The sequence below is a fragment of the Phocoena phocoena genome, chromosome 12, assembly GCF_963924675.1.
Source record: "Phocoena phocoena chromosome 12, mPhoPho1.1, whole genome shotgun sequence".
Lineage (NCBI taxonomy): Eukaryota > Metazoa > Chordata > Mammalia > Artiodactyla > Phocoenidae > Phocoena > Phocoena phocoena.
The window spans coordinates 31,170,474-31,188,672 of record NC_089230.1 but is presented as its reverse complement, the minus strand read 5'-3'; the positions used below and the strand labels follow the sequence as shown (position 1 = coordinate 31,188,672).

The 18,199-nt window shown below is 39.4% G+C and overlaps 1 protein-coding gene across 4 annotated transcripts in view; it reads left to right on the top strand.

The window, feature by feature from the left end:
• The window catches only part of AKAP7 (A-kinase anchoring protein 7), a 139,399-nt gene extending 122,030 nt beyond the window's left edge, over positions 1–17,369 (top strand). For 2 of the 4 annotated variants that reach the window (XM_065888879.1, XM_065888876.1), the window contains one exon: positions 17,164–17,369. In XM_065888879.1, the coding sequence (XP_065744951.1) occupies positions 17,164–17,369 (206 nt within the window). Of the gene's footprint in view, positions 1–16,285; positions 16,483–17,163 lie in introns of those variants that run through there. The other 2 variants (XM_065888880.1, XM_065888877.1) reach the window with 1 other exon arrangement.
• Positions 17,370–18,199: the final 830 nt, after the last annotated feature.

Sequence of the window (18,199 nt, the reverse complement as noted above, 5' to 3'; positions counted from 1 at the left end):
TTGCTTCCGTGACCTGGCTATTGTAAATAGTGCTGCAATGAACATTGGGGTGCATGTGTCTTTTTGAACTATGGTTTTCTCTGGGTATATACCCAGTAATGGGATTGCTGGGTCATATGGTAATTCTATTTTTAGTTTTTTAAGGAACCTCCATACTGTTCTCTATAGTAGCTGTATCAATTTACATTCCCACCAACAGTGCAAGAGGGTTCCCTTTCCTCCACACTCCTTCCAGCATTTATTGTTTGTAGATTTTCTGATGATGCCCATTCTAATCGGTGTGAGGTGATACCTCATTGTAGTTTTGATTTACATTTCTCTAATAATTAGTGATGTTGAGCATCCTTTCATGTGCTTCTTGGCCATCTGTATGTCTTCTTTGGAGAAATGTCTATTTAGGTCTGATGCCCATTTTTAAATTGGGTTGTTTGTTTTTTTAATATTGAGCTGCATGAGCTGTTTATATATTTTGGAGATTAATCCTTTGTCTGTTGATTCATTTGCAAATATTTTCTCCCATTCTGAGGGCTGTCTTTCCATCTTGTTTATGGTTTTATTTGCTGTGTAAAAGCTTTTAAGTTTCATTAGGTCTGATTTGTTTATTTTTGTTTTTATTTCCATTACTCTAGGAGGTGGGTCAAAAAAGATCGTGCTGTGATTTATGTCAGAGTGTCCTTCCTATGTTTTCCTCTAAGAGTTTTATAGTGTCCAGTCTTACGTTTAGGCCTCTAATCCATTTTGAGATTATTTTCGTGTATGGTGTTAGGGAGTGTCCTAATATCATTCTTTTACATGTAGCTGTCCAGTTTTGCTAGCACCACTTATTGAAGAGACTGTCTTTTCTCCATTGTATATCCTTGCCTCCTTTGTCATAGATTAGTTGACCGTAGGTGTGTGCGTTTATCTCTGGGCTTTCTATCCTGTTCCATTGATCTGTATTTCTGTTTTTGTGCCAGTACCATATTGTCTTGATTACTGTAGCTTTGTAGTATAGTGTGAAATCAGGGAGTCTGATTCCTCCAGCTCCGTTTTTTTCCCTCAAGACTGCTTTGGCTATTTGGGGTCTTTTGTTTCTCCATACAAATTTTAAGATTTTTTCTTCTAGTTCTGTAAAGAGTGCCATTGGTAATTTGATAGGGATTGCACTGAATCTGTAGATTGCTTTGGGTAGTATGGTCATTTTCACAATATTGATTCTTCTAATCCAAGGACATAGTATATCTCTCCATCTGTTTGTATTATCTTTAATTTCTTTCATCAGTGTCTTATAGTTTTCTGAGTACAGGTCTTTTACCTCCTTAGCTAGGTTTATTCCTAGTTATTTTATTCATTTTGTTGCAGTGGTGAATGGGATTGTTTCCTTAATTTCTCTTTCTGATCTTTCATTGTTAGTGTATAGGAATGCAAGAGATTTCTGTGCATTAATTTTGTACCCTGCAGCGTTACCAAATTCATTGATTAGCTCTAGTAGTTTTCTGGTAGCATCTTTAGGATTCTCTATGTATAGTATCATGTCATCTGCAAACAGTGACAGTTTTACTTCTTTTCCAATTTGTATTCCTTTTATTTTATTTTCTTCTCTGATTGCCATGGCTAGGACTTCCAAAACTATGTTGAATGGTAGTGGCGAGAGTGGACATCCTTGTCTTGTTCCTGATCTTAGAGGAAATGCTTTCAGTTTTTCACCATTGTGAATGATGTTTGCTGTGGGTTTGTCATATATGGCCTTTAGGATGTTGATGTAGGTTCCCTCTATGCCCACTTTCTGGAGAATTTTTATCATAAATGGGTGTCGAATTTTGTCAGAAGCTTTTTCTGCATCTATTGAGATGATCATTCGGTTTTTATTCTTCAGTTTGTTAATGTGTATCACATTGATTGATTTGCGTATGTTGAAGAATCCTTGCATTCCTGGGATAAATCCCACTTCATCATAGTGTATGATCCTTTTAATGTGTTGTTGGATTCTGTTTGCTAGTATTTTGTTGAGGATTTTTGCATCTATGTTCATCACTGATGTTGGTCTGTAATTTTCGTGTTTTGTAGTGTCTTTGTCTGGTTTTGCTATCACGGTGATAGTGGCCTCATAGAATGAGTTTGGGAGTGTTCCTTTGCAATTTTTTGGAAGAGTTTGAGAAGGATTGGTGTTAGTTCTTCTCTAAATGTGTGATAGAATTCACCTGTGAAACCATCAAGTCCTGGACTTTTGTTTGTTGGAACATTTTTAGTCACAGTTTCAATTTCATTACTTGTAATTGGTCTATTCATATTTTCTGTTTCTTCCTGGTTCAGTCTTGGAAGGTTATATCTTTTTAAGAATTTGTCCATTTCTTCCAGATTGTCCATTTGATTGGATAGAGTTACTTGTAGTAGTCTCTTAGGATGCTTTGTATTTCTGTGGTGTCTGTTGTAACTTCTCCTTTTTTTAAAAAATTTTATTGATTTGATTCCTTGCCCTCTTTTTCTTGATGAGTCTGGCTAAAGGTTTCTCAATTTTGTTGACCTTCTCAAAGAACCAGCTTTTAGTTTTATTGCTCTTTGCTATTGTTTTCTTTGTTTCTATTTCATTTATTTCTGCTCTGATCTTTATGATTTCTTTCCTTCTACTAACTTTGGGTTTTGCTTTTTCTCCTTTCTCTGGTTCCTTTCTCTGGTTCTCTGGTGTAAGGTTAGGTTGTTTATTTGAGATTTTTCTTGTTTCTTGAGGTAGGATTGTATTGCTATAAAATTCCCTCTTAGAACTGCTTTTGCTGCATCCCACAGGTTTTGGATCATTGTGTTTTCATTGTCATTTGTTTCTAGGTTTTTTTTTTTTCTTGCGGTATGCGGGCCTCTCACTGTTGTGGCCTGTCCTGTTGCGGAGCACAGGCTCTGGACGCGCAGGCTCAGCAGCCATGGCTCACGGGCCCAGCCGCTCTGCGGCATGTGGGATCCTCCCGGACCAGGGCACGAACCTGTGTCCCCTGCATTGGCAGGCGGACTCTCAACCACTGCGCCACCAGGGAAGCCCCTCTAGGTATTTTTTGATTTCCTCTTTGATTTCTTCAGTGGTTTCTTGGTTATTTAGTAACTTATGGTTTAGCTTCCATATGTTTGTGTTTTTTACATTTTTTTCCCTGTAATTTATTTCTAATCTCATAGCCCTGTGGTTGGAAAAGATGCTTGATATGGTTTCAGTTTTCTTAAATTTACTGAAGCTTGATTTGTGACCTAAGATGTGATCTGTCCTGGAGAATGTTCCATGTGCATTTGAGAAGAAAGTGTAATCTGCTGTTTTTGGATGTAATGTCCTATAAATATCAATTTAATCTGTCTGGTCTGTTGTTTCATTTAAAGCTTGTGTTTCCTTAGTAATTTTCTGTCTGGATGATCTGTCCATTGGTGTATGTGAGATGTTAAAGTCCCCCACTATTATTGTGTTACTGTTGATTTCCTCTTTTATAGATGTTAGCATTTGCCTTGTGTATTGAGGTGCTCCTATGTGGGCTGCGTATATATTTATAATTGTTATATCTTCCTCTTAGATTGATCCCTTTATCATTATGTAGTGTCCTTCCTTGTCTCTTGTAATGTTATTTTAAAGTCTGTTTTATCTGATCTGAGTATTGCCACTCCAGCTTTCTTTTGATTTCCATTTGAATGGAATATCTTTTTCCATCCCCTCACTTTCAGTCTGTATGTGTGCCTAGGTGTGAAGTGGGTCTCTTGTAGACAGCATATATATGGGTCTTTTTTTTGTGTCCATTCAGCAAGCCTGTGTCTTTTGGTTGGAGCATTTAATCCATTCACATTTAAGGTAATTGTCTATATGTATGCTCCTATTACCATTTTCTTAATTGTTTTGGGTTTGTTTTTTTAGGTCCTTTTCTTCTCTTGTGTTTCCCACTTAGAGAAGTACCTTTAGCATTTGTTGTAGAGCTGGTTTGGTGGTGCTGAATTCTCTTAGCTTTTGCTTGTCCGTAAAGCTTTTGATTTCTCCACTGAATCTGAATGAGATCCTTGCAGGGTAGAGTAACCTTGGCTGTAGGTTCTTTCCTTTCATCACTTTAAATATATTGTGCCACTCCCTTGTGGCTCGTGGAGTTTCTGCTGAGAAATCAGCTCTTGACCTTATGGGAGTTCCCTTGTATGTTATTTGTCATTTTTCCCTTTAATAATTTTTCTTTGTCTTTAATTTTTGCCAATTTGATTACTGTGTGTCTTGGCATGTTTCTCCTTGGGTTTATCCTGTATGGGACTCTGTGCTTCCTGAACTTGGCTGGCTGTTTCCTTTCCTGTGTTAGGGAAGTTTTCAACTATCATCTCTTCAAATATTTTCTTGGGTCCTTTCTCTTTCTCTTCTCCTTCTGGGACTCCTATAATGTGAATGTTAGTGTGTTTAATGTTGTCCCAGAGGTCTCTTAGGCTGTCTTCATTTCTTTTCGTTCTTTTTTCTTTATTCTGTTCTGTGGCAGTGAATTCTACCATTCTGTTTTCCAGGTGACTTATCCATTCTTCTGCCTCAGTTATTCTGCTATTCCTTCTAGTGTATTTTTCATTTCAGTTATTGTATTGTTCATCTCTGTTGGTTTGTTCTTCAATTCTTCTAGGTGTTTGTTCTTTAATTCTTCTGTATCTTTGTTAAACATTTTCTGCATCTTCTTTCTTTTTCTTTTTTTTTTTTGTGGCCTCTCCCGTTGCGGAGCACAGGCTCCGGACGCGCAGGCTCAGCGGCCATGGCTCACAGGCCCAGCCGCTCCGCAGCATGTGGGATCTTCCTGGACCGGGGCACGAACCCACGTCCCCTGCATTGGCAGGCGGACTCTCAACCACTGCGCCACCAGGGAAGCCCATTTTTTTGCATCTTCTTGATCTTTGCCTCCATTCTTTTTCCAAGGTCCTGGATTGTCTTCACTATCATTATTCTGAATTCTTTTCCTGGAAGGTTGCCTGTCAACACTTCATGTAGTTGTTTTCTGGGGGTTTTATCTTGTTCCTTCATCTGGTACATAGTCCTCGGCCTTTTCCTTTTGTCTATCTTTCTGTGAATGTGGTTTTCATTCCACAGGCTGCAGGATTGTAGTTCTTCTTGCTTCTGCTGTCTGCCCTCTGGTGGATGAGGCTGTCTAAGAGGCTTGTGCAAGCTTCCTGATGGGAGGGACTGGTGGTGGGTAGAGCTGGGCGTTGCTCTGGTGGGCAGAGCTCAGTAAAATTTTAATCTGCTTACCTGCTGAGGGGTGGTGTTGAGTTCCCTCCCTGTTCATTTTTTGGCCTGAGGTGACCCAGCACTGGAGCCCACAGGGTCCTTGGTGGGGCTAATGGTGGACTACGGGAGGGCTCACGGCAGGGAGTACTTCCCAGAACTTCTGCTGCCAGTGTCTTTGTCCCCACAGTGAACCACAGCCGCCCCCCGCCTCTGCAGGAGACCCTCCAATACTAGCAGGTAGATCTGGTTCAATCTCCTATGGGGTTACTGCTCCTTCCCCCGGGTCCTGATGCGCACACTACTTTGTGTGTGCCCTCCAAGAGTGGAGTCTCTGTTTCCCCCATTTCTGTCGAAGTCCTGCAGTCAAATCCCACTAGCCTTCAAAGTCTGATTCTCTGGGAATTCCTCCTCCTATTGCTGGACCCCCAGGTTGGGAAGCCTGATGTGGGACTCAGAACCTTCCCTCCAGTGGGTGGACTTCTGTGGTATAATTATTCTCTAGTTTGTGAGTCACCCACCCAGCTGTTATGGGATTTGATTTTACTGTGATTGTGCCCCTCCTACCGTCTCACTGTGGCTTTTCCTTTGTCTTTGGATGTGGGGTATTTTTTTTGGTACGTTCCAGTGTCTTCCTGTCTGATTGTTCAGCAGTTAGCTGTGGTTCTGGTGCTTTTGCAAGAGGGAGTTAGCGTACGTCCTTCTACTCTGCCATCTTGAACCAATCTCCCAATATGGGTGAGTTTAAATCACCCAGTTTGCTTGTTGTTTTCTAGTTGTCTCATCTGCTCTTTTTTCCCTTTTCTCTTTTTTATTGCATTATTTTATATTAAGAAGTTTTAGGATTTCATCTTAGGTTCATTATTAGTTATGCCTCTTTTTTATTTTTACTTCAGTGCTTGCTCTAGGTTTTCAAAATATACATCCTTAACTTACAATTGTGTGCCTTCAAATAATATTATGCCACTTCACATTTAACATAAGAAGCTTATGAGAATTATTTCCATTTTCCCTTAGTCTTTGTGCTGTTGCTACCATATACTTTATTTCTACGAATTTTATAAACCCCATTAAAAACAGTTATTTGTCTTTTAAGGAGGTTAAGGATGAGAGAAATTCTTTTTTTTTTTTTTTTTTTTTATAATTTTTTTTTTTATTTTGCGGTACGCGGGCCTCTCACCGCTGTGACCCCCCCCGTCCCGGAGCACAGGCTCCGGACGCGCAGGCTCAGTGGGCCCAGCCACTCCGCGGCATGCGGGATCCCCGCGGATCGGGGCACGAACCCGTGTCCCCTGCCTCGGCAGGCGGACTCTCAACCATCTGCGCCACCAGGGAAGCCCGAGAGAAATTCTTTTATTTTCATCTATATGTGTACAGTTTTTAGTTCTCTTCTCATCTTTGAATAGATCCAAATTTCCATCTAGTCTCATTTTTCTGCTGCCTTAACTTTTTCCTTTAACATATCTTCTAGTGCTCGTTGACTGATGATGGATTAATTCAGCATTTATATGTCTGAAAAAAATATTTTTGTCATCCTCACTTTTTTTTTTTTTTTTGCGGTACGCAGGCCTCTCACTGTCGTGGCCTCTCCCGTTGCAGAGCACAGGCTCCGGACGCGCAGGCTCAGCAGCCACGGCTCACGGGCCCAGCCGCTCCACGGCACGCGGGATCCTCCCGGACTGGGGTACGAACCCGTGTCCCTTGCATTGGCAGGAGGACTCTCAACCACTGCGCCACCAGGGAAGCCCCAAGGATTCCCTTTTATTCACTTCCTTTCCAACACTTGTTATCTCTTGGTATTTTTGATAATAGCCATTCTGTCAGGTGTGAGGTGATATCTTATTGTTGTGTTGATTTGTAGTTCCCTGGTGATTAGTGATGTTGAGCATGTGTTCATGTACCTTTTTGGCCCATTTTTAACCAGATTGCCTGTCTTCTTGCTGTTGAGCTTTTAGAGTTCTTTGTACATTTTGGATAACAGTCCTTTATCAGATGTGTCTTTTGCAAATGTTTTCTCCCAGACTCTGGCTTGTCTTCTTATTCTCTTGACACTGTCTTTCACAGAGGAGAAGGTTTTAATTTTAGTGAAGTTCAAATTATCAATTATTTCTTTCATGGATCATGCCTTTGGTGTTGTATCTAAAAAGTCACTGCCATCCCCAAGGTCATCTAGCTTTTCTCTTGTGTTTTATTCTAGAGGTTTTATAATTTTGCTTTTTACATTTAGATCTATGATCCATTGTGAGTTAATTTTTGTGAGGAGTTTCAGGTCTGTGTCTAGATTTATTTTTTTGCATGTGGATGTCCAGTTGTTCCAGCACCATTTGTTGAAGAGATTGTCTTTGCTCCATTGTATTGCTTCTGCTCATTTTTCAAAGATCACATTGATTACACTTGTCTGGGTCTATTTCTGGGCTCTCTCTTCTCTTTCACTGATGTTTTTGTCTGTTCTTTTGCCAATACCACATTGTCTTGATTACTGTAGCTTTATAGTTAGTCTTGAAGTTGGGTAGTGTGAGTCCTCTGCCTTTGTTGTTCTCCTGCAATATTGTGTTGGTTATAATGTTTATTTTTGCCTTTCCATGTAAGCTTCAGAATCAGTTTGTTGATATTCACAAAATAATTTGCTGGGATTTTGATTGGGACAAATGAGAACTTTTAATGTGTTTGCACTCTTTTTCTCAGAGCTTACATGGCATTGTTATGAAGATTTTTTTGGTTCTCTTTTAAAAACTATTAATATGGTTTATTCTTGTCAGGACAAATAGGCATCTAGATATTGGCTTTGGAGGGAGGGTGGTAATGGTTTCTGGAGCCCTTCATGTGATATCAGTTAGGCAATTATTGGGTCAGCTCACACATGAAAACAGCTGACCCACATTAATATTGACCTTAAATTATCACAGTAGGTAGCACATATTCTTGCTACCACAAAGAAGGTCACTTATTTTCTTTTTTATAATCACAGATATAAATTTTCTCTATGTGCTGGCTTGGTATCAGCGATCTCAGGTAATATAAATAAAAGCTGAATCTTGGGTACATACCGTGGATTAATTATGTTACAGCTCTTACAGAGAGTGGAATTGCTTCCTTTAAATTTGTTGAAAAGTTTCTTAAGTCTGTTCTTTTAAGGACACTACTACGTTTGGTGGACTTGATAGCATTTCTCATTCCCTTTCTTTTATATTTTTAGTATTCTCCTAAGAAATTGATTAAAAATTTTCTGGGGGGGGGATTCTAAAAAAACAGTGTCAAAGAGAAAGATTAATCTGTCGTTTCAAATAGGTATGATAGTAAGTAACCTTGGTAGACCAAGAAAGAATATTTTTGTCGAGAGGGTGCTGCATACACTGGGAATATTTTTTAACATAAAAAATGCAGACATTTTATTTTTTTTTAACTTTTTATTTTGTACTGGGGTATAGCCGATTATCAATGTTGTGATAGTTTCAAGCGCACAGCAAAGCAACTCAGCCATACATATACATGTATCCATTCTCCCCCAAACTCCCCTCCCATCTAGGCTGCCACATAACATTGAGTTCCCTGTGCTGTGCAGTAGGTCCTTGCTGGTTATCCATCTTAAATATAGCAGTGTGTACTTGTCAATCCCAAACTCCCTAACTATCCCTTCCCCCAACCCTTCCTCCGTGGTAACCCCAAGTTCCTTCTCTAGGTGTCTGAGTCTGTTTCTGTTTTGTAAATGAGTTCGTTTGTATCATTTCGATTTATATTCCGCCCACTGGGAATATTTTTTGTGTGTACTTTTGTTGGAATGTCGAATGATAAATCATGTACCTTGCGGTGACACGTTGAACTGCCATTGTTAACTAGGCTTCAGGTAAAATGAATGCAGTCGTTTATCTTAGAGGTCACTGTGGGAGACAGATGCCTTTATTCAAGTAGTGGTCAAAAGAAAAATACTTTAATCTTAAAATGCCTCTTTCAAGTAAGCTGAATTAAGTCTACTGAAAGTGGGAACACAAAAAATCTCATTGGAACAAAGATATGCATTTCTTGAATTGCTGCGTTCTCGCAGGCCTCTGTGACGAGCCTTCCAATAGGCTTTTCCCTGGGCCAACGTTGATAGTCTGAGGATGCCTTTGTGGAAATCATAGGTGGGGCAAGAATACAGGACAGATCTGGAAGATTCATTTATAAATTTATTTTTTGGTGATTGGTTAATTAGTTTGTTATTGTAGATAGTTAATATTTGACCCATAGGCTGGATAGAGTCAAAGATGGTAATAATCTTGTTTTGAGCTTGGTTGTCTTGGTTAATAGTAAAAGCATAAACAGAAATATGAAAGTCAGAAGGGAAAATTAACTTTTTGTGGGAAGATTTTTGTGTTTTAAATTTCTTAATGTTTGAAGTAATGGGACACTTTATTGTGTACTGAGAGAAATCACTGAAGCACATACTTTTTGACCTGAGATGCTTCTTGGAGACTGAGTAATGTTTAGACTCAAATCCAACCCTATTATCTTACTGGTGATGTATCAGTAATGTGACAAGTGATGTTATCTTAAAGCTGACTGGGGTCAGGAAGAGTTGCAAGAATGCAATCTCTGGCCTAGATGCAGAGCACAAATTAGGGTGGCAGATGTAGAGAGTCGTTTACAGTGTACTGAAGGGTACTTGAGAAGTATTTTTTCATATGAAGTTTGATTTTCCCTCTTAAATTTGAAGAGCCACTAAAAAATAGTTCCAGGTAACACATCTGGAGGTACATCTATACAGTATAAACACTGTGTTGTAAGATTAATAGAATTCTTTAAATATTAGGCAATATACTCATTCATTCTTACTAATAAAAATAGTCGGGCTTCCCTGGTGGCGCAGTGGTTGGGAGTCCGCCTGCCGATGCAGGTGACACGGGTTCGTGCCCCAGTCCGGGAAGATCCCACGTGCCGCGGAGTGGCTGGGCCCGCGCGTCTGGAGCCTGTGCTCCGCGACGGGAGAGGCCACAACGGTGAGAGGCCCGCGTACCGCAAAAAAAAAAAAAAAAATAGTCTTAACTTGCTCCCAAGTATGGTATTAGTAATGAATTTCTTTATCTTTCTTTTAACAATATCTTGACATATTTAGTTTAGTAAATTCTATATAGAGATCAGAGTTGAAGCTTACTATCCAGGACTTTTGATCATGGATCTGGAGTACCATACTGTCACTTTTGAGGGGAGAGCAGTTGCTAAGGCCTCCCACTGTAGCGTGTCCAGATGGGCCTTTAACCCATCCCTCTTCTGCTTGGATGTTGCTAGGAATGATGGTTATAAGCATAATTGGCCTCGGACATGTGTTAAGGAGAAGTGGTGGGACTCAGAAGGAGGGTTAGGAGCCAGTTCTCACCCTTGGCATATATGCTTTTGTATTCCAATCCCTGTTACGTGTGACGTTAGAAAGTAATGTCCATCTTCCTGTTCACACCCTTTGTGTCTGCCTGTCCCAGACCTGAGGTCGTAAGTGCGGCATTGGGCTTTTGGCTTCTGGAGGTCATGGGTGATATTCCAAAACTGAGCTGAGGTTTAATGTGTGAGCGTTCTAATTACTTCTTTTTTTTCAGCTTTACTGAGATATAATTGACATATAACATTATATAAATTTAAGGTGTACAGTGGTGATGATCTGATACATTTATATGTTGTGAACTGTTTGCTACTTTAAGATTAGTTAACATATCCTTCACTTCACATAATTATAATTTTGTTGTTATGCTGAGAACATTAAAGCTTCACTCTTACAGCAACTTTCAAGTATAGGATCCAGTATTGTTAACTGTAGTCACCATGCTGTACATTAGAGCCCCAGAACTTATTCATCTTATTTCTGAAAGTGTGTTCCCTTTGACCAACATATTTTCCAAGCCTATCCCCCAGTTCTTAGCAACCTCCATTCTCCTGTTTCTATAAGTTCAGTGTTTTTAGATTCCATATGTAAGTGATATCATACAGTACTTGTCTTTTTCTGACTTATTTCACTTAGCATAATGCCCACAAGGTTTATCCATGTCACAAATGGCAGGATTTCTTTCTAATGGCTGAATAATATTTCATTGTATATATATACACCACATTTTCTTTATCCGTTCAACCATTGATGGACACTTAGGTTGTTTCCATGTTTTGGCTATTGTGAAATATGTTGTAGTGAACATGGGAGCACAGATATCTCTTTGAGATAGTGATTTCATCTTCTTCAGATATATGCCCAGAAGTGGGATTGCTGGATCGCATGGTAATTGTATTTTTAAATTTTTTTGAGGAATCGTCATGCTGTTTTCCATAGTGACTGCACCAATTTACATTCCTACCAATAGTGCACAAGGGTTCCCTTTTCTCTACATCCTCACCAGCCTTTGTTATGTCTTGTTTTTTTCATAATAGCCATTCTAACATGCGTGAAGTGATACCTCATTGTGGTTTTGATTTGCATTCCCTGGTGATGAGTGATTTGAACACCTTTCCATGTACTTGTTGGCCATTTGCATGTCTTCTTTGGAAAATGTTTATTCAAGTTCTCTGCCCATTTTTAAATAGGATTTTTTGTGTTTTTGCTATTGAGTTGTATGAGTTCCTTATATATTTTGAATATGAACCCTTTATCGGATATGTGATTTGCAAATATTTTTTCCTATTCTGTAGGTTGCCTTTTCATTTCGTTGATTGCTTCTTTTGCTGTGCAGAAGCTTTTTAGTTTGATGTAGTCCCACTTATTGATTTTTTTTTTTTTTTTTTTTTTTTTTTTTTTTTGCGGTACGCGGACCTCTCACTGTTGTGGCCTCTCCCATTGCGGAGCACAGGCTCCGGACGTGCAGGCTCAGCGGCCATGGCTCACGGGCCCAGCCGCTCCGCGGCATGTGGAATCTTCCCAGACCGGGGCACGAACCCGTATCCCCTGCATCGGCAGGCGGACTCTCAACCACTGCGCCACCAGGGAAGCCCCCACTTGTTGATTTTTACTTCTTTTGCTTGTTGTTTTGGTGTCATATCCAAAAAAGGCATTGCCAAGACCAAAGTCAAGGAGCTTTTCTCCTCTCCTCTGTTTTCTTCTAGGAATGTTATAGTTTCAGGCTTTAAGTCCTTAAATTCATTTCAAGGTAACATTTGTGAGTGGTGTAAGATAAGGGTCAAATTTCATCCTTTTGAATGTGGATATGCAGTTTTCCCAGCACTACTTATTGAAAAGACTGTCCTTTCCCCATATGTATTCTTGGCTCCACTGCCAAATATTAGTTGACCGTACGTGTGTGAGTTTATTTCTGTGCTCGTGATTCAGCTCCATGGCCTATTATATGTCTTTTTTTTATACCAGTACCATATTGTTTTGAAATCAGGAAGTGTGATGCTTCCAGCTTTGTTCTTTCTCATCATTGCTTTGGCTTTTGGGGGTCTTTTGTGGTTCCATATGAATTTTAGGGTTTTTTTTCTATTTCTGTGAATAAATGCCATTGTAATTTTGATAGGGATTGCATTGAATCTATAGATGGCTTTCAATAGTATGGACATTGTAATGATATTAACTCTTCCAATCCATGAACATGGGGTATTTTTCCATTTATTTGTGTCTTCAGTTTCTTTCATCAGAATCTTATAGTTTTCAGTATATAGATATTTCACTTCCTTGGTTAAATTTATTCCTAAGTATTTTATTGTTTCTGATACTATTTTAAATGGAATTATTTTTAAAATTTCTTTTTCAGATGGTTCATTGTTACTGTATAGAAATGCAACTGAGTTTTGTATGTTGATTTTGTATCTTGAAACTTTACTGAATTCATTTATTAGGTCTTAACAGTTTTTTTGGGTGGAGTCTTTAGGATTTTCTGTACACAAGATCATGTTATCAGCAAACAGAGACAATCGTACTTCTTCCTTTCTGATTTGGGTGCCTCTTTTTTTTTTCTTATTCTTGCCTGATTGCTCTTGCCGGGGCTTCCATTACTATGTGGAATAGGAGTGGTGAGGGTGGGCACCCTTGCCTTGTTTCTGATTTTAGAGGGAAAGCTTTCAGCCTTTCACCTTTGAGTGTGTTAGCTGTGGGTGTGTCATATATGGCCTTTATTATGTTGAGATATGTTCCTTCCGTACCCAATTTGTTGAGAGTTTTTATTACGAAGGGATGTTGAATTGTGTCAAATGTCTTTTCTACATATATTGAAATGATCATATGATTTTTATCCTTTATTTTGTTAATATGGTGTATCACATTGATTTATTTGCATATGTTGTACCATTTTTATATCCCAGGGATAAATATCCCTTGATTGTGGTGTATGATCCTTTTAATGTGCTGTTGAATTTGGTTTGCTAGTATTCTGTTGAGGTTTTTGCATCTAAATTTATGAGGGTATTGGCCTGGGGTTTTTTTTGTTTTTTTTTTCTTATAGTATCCTTACCTGGCTTTGATATCAGGGTAATTCTGACCTCATAAAATGAGTGTGGGAGTGTTACGTCCTCTTCAGGTTTTTGTTGTTGTTTTGTTTTTCTTTTTTTTTTTTGGCAGAGCTTGAGAAGAATTGGCATTAATTCTTCTTTATTTATTATTATTTTTTGCCATTTTACGGTTTTATTAACACAAACAAAACGTGCACACGAGCTGTCTATTCGTTTTCTTCGCTGTGCAGCCTGGCGTTGGGCTTGGTGACTGGCCAGCTGGGCTGCTCTCTCCGCAATGGCTTTGCGGTTCTTGGAGGAGACGTTGTGAGCAGTCTCAGCACAGTAAGATTTGTTGCACATCAGCAGTTGGTAAAGTTCACCCATAAAGCCACACTGTCCTGAGCTTTTATTTGTTGGAGGGTTTTGATTACTGATTTACTCTTAAATTTGTTGTTGGTCTGTTCAGATTGTCTGTTTCTTCATGATTCATACGTGAAGGTTGTACGTTTCTAGGAATTTATCCATTTCTTCTGGGTTGTCTGATTAGTGACCTGTAATTGTTCACAGTAGTCTCTTATGATATTTATTTCTGTGGTATCAGTTGTAATGTCTCCTCTTTCTTTATAATTTTGTTTGAGTTCTCTCTTTATCTTGGAAGTCTAGCTAAACGTCTGTTGTTTTTGTTTTATCTTTTCAAAAACACGACCCTTATTTTCATTGATCTTTTCTACTGTTTTCCTATTTCATTTATTTCTGCTCTGATTTTTATGTCCTTCCTTCTGCTAACTTTGGGCTTAGTTCTTATATTTTAGTTTCTTGAGATGTCAAGTTAGGTTTTTTTTTTAAGAGTTATTTATTTATTTTGGGCTGTGTTGGGTCTTAGTTGTGGCACGCGGGATCTTCGTTGAGGCATGCAGGATCTTTCGTTGTGGCACATGGGCTCTTTGCTGTGGCCCGTGGCCTTCTCTTTAGTTGTGGTGTGCAGGTTTTCTCTTCTCTAGTTGTGGCACACAGGCTCCAGGGTGCGTGGGCTCTGTCGTTGTGGCGTGTGGGTTCCAGAATGCTTGGGCTCTGTAGTTTGCAGCACACAGGCTCTCTAGTTGAGGCACGCAAGCTCAGCAGTGTGGCGCGTGGGCTAGTTGCCCCGTGGCATGTGGGATCTTAGTTCCCTGACCAGGGATCTAACCCACGTCCCCTGCATTGAAGGGCAGATTCTTTACCACTGGACCACCAGGGAAGTCCCAAGTCCGGGTTGTTTACTTGAGCTCATCCTTTTCTCTTAGTGCAGGCATTTATTGCTATAAACTTCCCTTTTAACACTACTTTTGCTGGATCATAAGCTTTGGTATGTTGTGTTCCCATTTTTGTTCGTTTTGAGATATATGTTTTTAATTTCATCTTTGACTCATTGGTCGTTCATGAGTGTTTGTTTAATTTCTATATGTTTGTGAATTTTCCAGTTTTACTCTTGTTATTGATGTCTGGTTTCATACCATTGTGGTCAGAAAAAGATACTTGATATGATTTCAATTTTTAAAAATTTGCTAAGACTTGTTTTGTGACCTAATATATAATCTATCCTGGAAAATGTTCCATATGTGCTTGAGAAGAATGTGTATTCTGGTGCTGTTGGATGGAATGTTCTTTATATGTCTCTTAGGTCCATTTGGCCTCAAGTATAGTTCAAATCCAATGTTTTCTTATTGATCTTCTGTCTGAATGATCTATCCATTGTTGAAAGTAGAGTATTAAAATCCCCTACTATTACTGTAATGCTGTCACTCCCTTGAGATCTGTTAGCATTTACTCAATATATTTAGGTGCTCAGATGTCTTTGCTTCCAGTCATCTGCCTTCCTGGATCCATAGCTCAGTGGAAGGAGATGAAGGACTGACTGGGCATGAGAGATGAGCCCCTTAGTTTTTTTTCCTCGGTTAAGGGAGACAAGAAAGAGAATGAGTGGGAAATGTGCAGCATTTGAACAGATGACAACCACCCCTTTTGCAGAAAAATGAAAGGATAATTTAACCTTGATCATCACTAGCAGGGAAGCAAAATGGCCGTAAAATACTAACATCTAGGAATTTACTGTCATAATCCTAACTCTTCCTCGAACAGTTTCCTATTTCTTAAATTGCAGTGATAGCTCTGAAATTAAAAAGAATATTAGTTTTACAAGCTTATTTTAACCATTTCCTAGCAGTAGTAATTGCTTTTGTCTTCATGGGAGGGCTGAGACTTTAACAACCATCCAGGCCAAGGGTTATAAAATTGCTGATCCTATGTGGCTAGTTGATTAGGAAATCTCAATTACCTGACCTTTGGTAGTGGTGAAGTAGAAGCAAATACATCTTGTTGGTGATTTCACATGTCTGAGGCTCCAGGCGGTGGGTATGTGGACTTTAGTAGTAGTAATCACTTTTGGACGAGAGAAAAACAAAAATCTCATGTAGAAATGGGGAACTTCCAGCATTGCTAGGTAGAATATTTTAAGATTGGGGCTAATGAACTGCTTTTCAACCTGAAGTCTTCAGGAACAGGCAGTCTCCTGCTTCTGCAAATACCAAATGAAAAGCCAAACCAGTATTCTTGGATTTATAGATCCAGTTTACCAGACTGAAGGACACTTGCTCTTTGTAACTAACTGAACTAGCCGGCCCCTGCATGCTGAGTTTCTATGGCAGTATGATCTCAGTGACCTATCTTCTCTATTGTGGAATGTAGGTGATAAGAATGGAGGTGAGCCCGATGATGCTGAACTGGTAAGGCTCAGTAAGAGGCTGGTGGAGAGTGCGGTGCTCAAGGCTGTCCAGCAGTATCTGGAAGAAACACAGAACAAAAGCAAGCCAGGGGATGGGAGCTCTGTGAAAACTGAAGAGGCTGATAGGAATGGCACTGACAGTGACAACAACAGGAAATGAGACCCGAAGGCAGGCAGGCCCCCGCCGCTCCGTGAGAAGCATCCCTGCCTCCCCTCTGCCGAGTCAATGGACTAATTTGCATTGTGCTATTTAAGTGTCTCTTGTCCAATCTGTGGAGATTGCCTAATACTTTCATGATCGATGTGTTTGCATTCCTGAAACACAACGGAAGAGAAATGGAGTGCTGGGACTATCAGAGGAAATTAATTTATGAAGGAAGAATGGCCCAGGTTTTACTTGCCCTCAGCCGAGGCTCTGGGAGAGAGTATTTTGCGTGATGCCTCGCGGACTCAAAGGCCATGGAAGGGGCCTTGCCGTAAATGGAATACTACCATTTATATTGCTTAGGGCATTTGACTACTTTATCTGAGGCCAAAACACACACAGAGCTAGCAAGTGCTATGATTAAAATGATCACTGTTGAAATTATTATCCATATAGCTAGTCCATAATGTTTCATGTTTGTCCTACGTGTGCTGTCGCTATGCAGTGATCTTTATTTACAGTAAGTTTGTTTCACGTAAATGATATATTTTTGGTGAAATGCAACCTTTTCTATAAAATGTGGGCAGCATTTTAAAGGTTTCTTTTTAACTCTCTTTTGATAAGTCAGTGTACCATATTTAATGTTTTTCATTGGCATTTGTATGTAAAATGTATCATATAATTTTTTTTCCATAGGCCAGAAACCTATTGGAATCCGGGACTTAATTAATGAAGCTTTGCGTCGAGAGAGGATGGGTCTGCAGTCCAAAGTGAAACAGATAAAGGAACTTTTATTAAAGCCTGAGACTCAGGCCAAAATTAGGAGGGAGCTTTTTGAAGGAAGATTCATTAACAACAGTAATGAAGGAAATGATGTTGATTTCAGCGCAATTTTGACGTAAGCTCTACTTTGCTATCATGGTACCAGAGTTTATGAAATCTTTTCAGCTCATTAAATAGCTCTTTGGTAAATACCACAGAAGTGTTCTGATAGAGTCTGCACAACAGCAAACCAACATTGGTAAGGAGTTAACAATTTCTTACCAAAGAAAACTGATTCTGCACTGTTATTTTTAAGCTAGACTTGTGTTTTAGAATGTTTATCTCTATAATACCGAGATTCATTTTATAGAAAGGACTTCTTAATTAGCCATTGTGAGATGTTCGTTGGGTCCTCACAAATAAAATATACAGACTGTGGAAAATCATTTACAGACAAAAAGAAAAAACAGTATTTTAAGGGTAACTTGTCTCCTGTTGACATGATTTTTGTTGTTAAATCAAAAGAAGCATTGTTCACATGTATCTATGCCTATTGTTACTTTTAATGAGACTTTGAATGTTTATTGATCACTAGTACTTGAATGAACATTTATAAATGTAATTATTGCAGTCACTGGTTAAGAATGTTTTATAATGTCCGTATGTATTACTTTTCAGTGATCAAAATGTAATTTGCTTTTTTTTTTTTTTTTTTTTTTTTTTTTTGCGGTACGTGGGCCTCTCCCTGTTGTGGCCTCTCCCGTTGCGGAGCACAGGCTCCAGACGCGCAGGCTCAGCGGCCATGGCTCACGAGCCTAGCTGCTCCGCGGCATGTGGGATCTTCCCAGACCGGGGCACAAACCCATGTCCCCTGCATCGGCAGGCGGGCTCTCAACCACTGCACCACCAGGGAAGCCCTGCTTTTTCATTTCTTAATGAATGTTTGGGATTTTTATTTTCTACTTTTCTG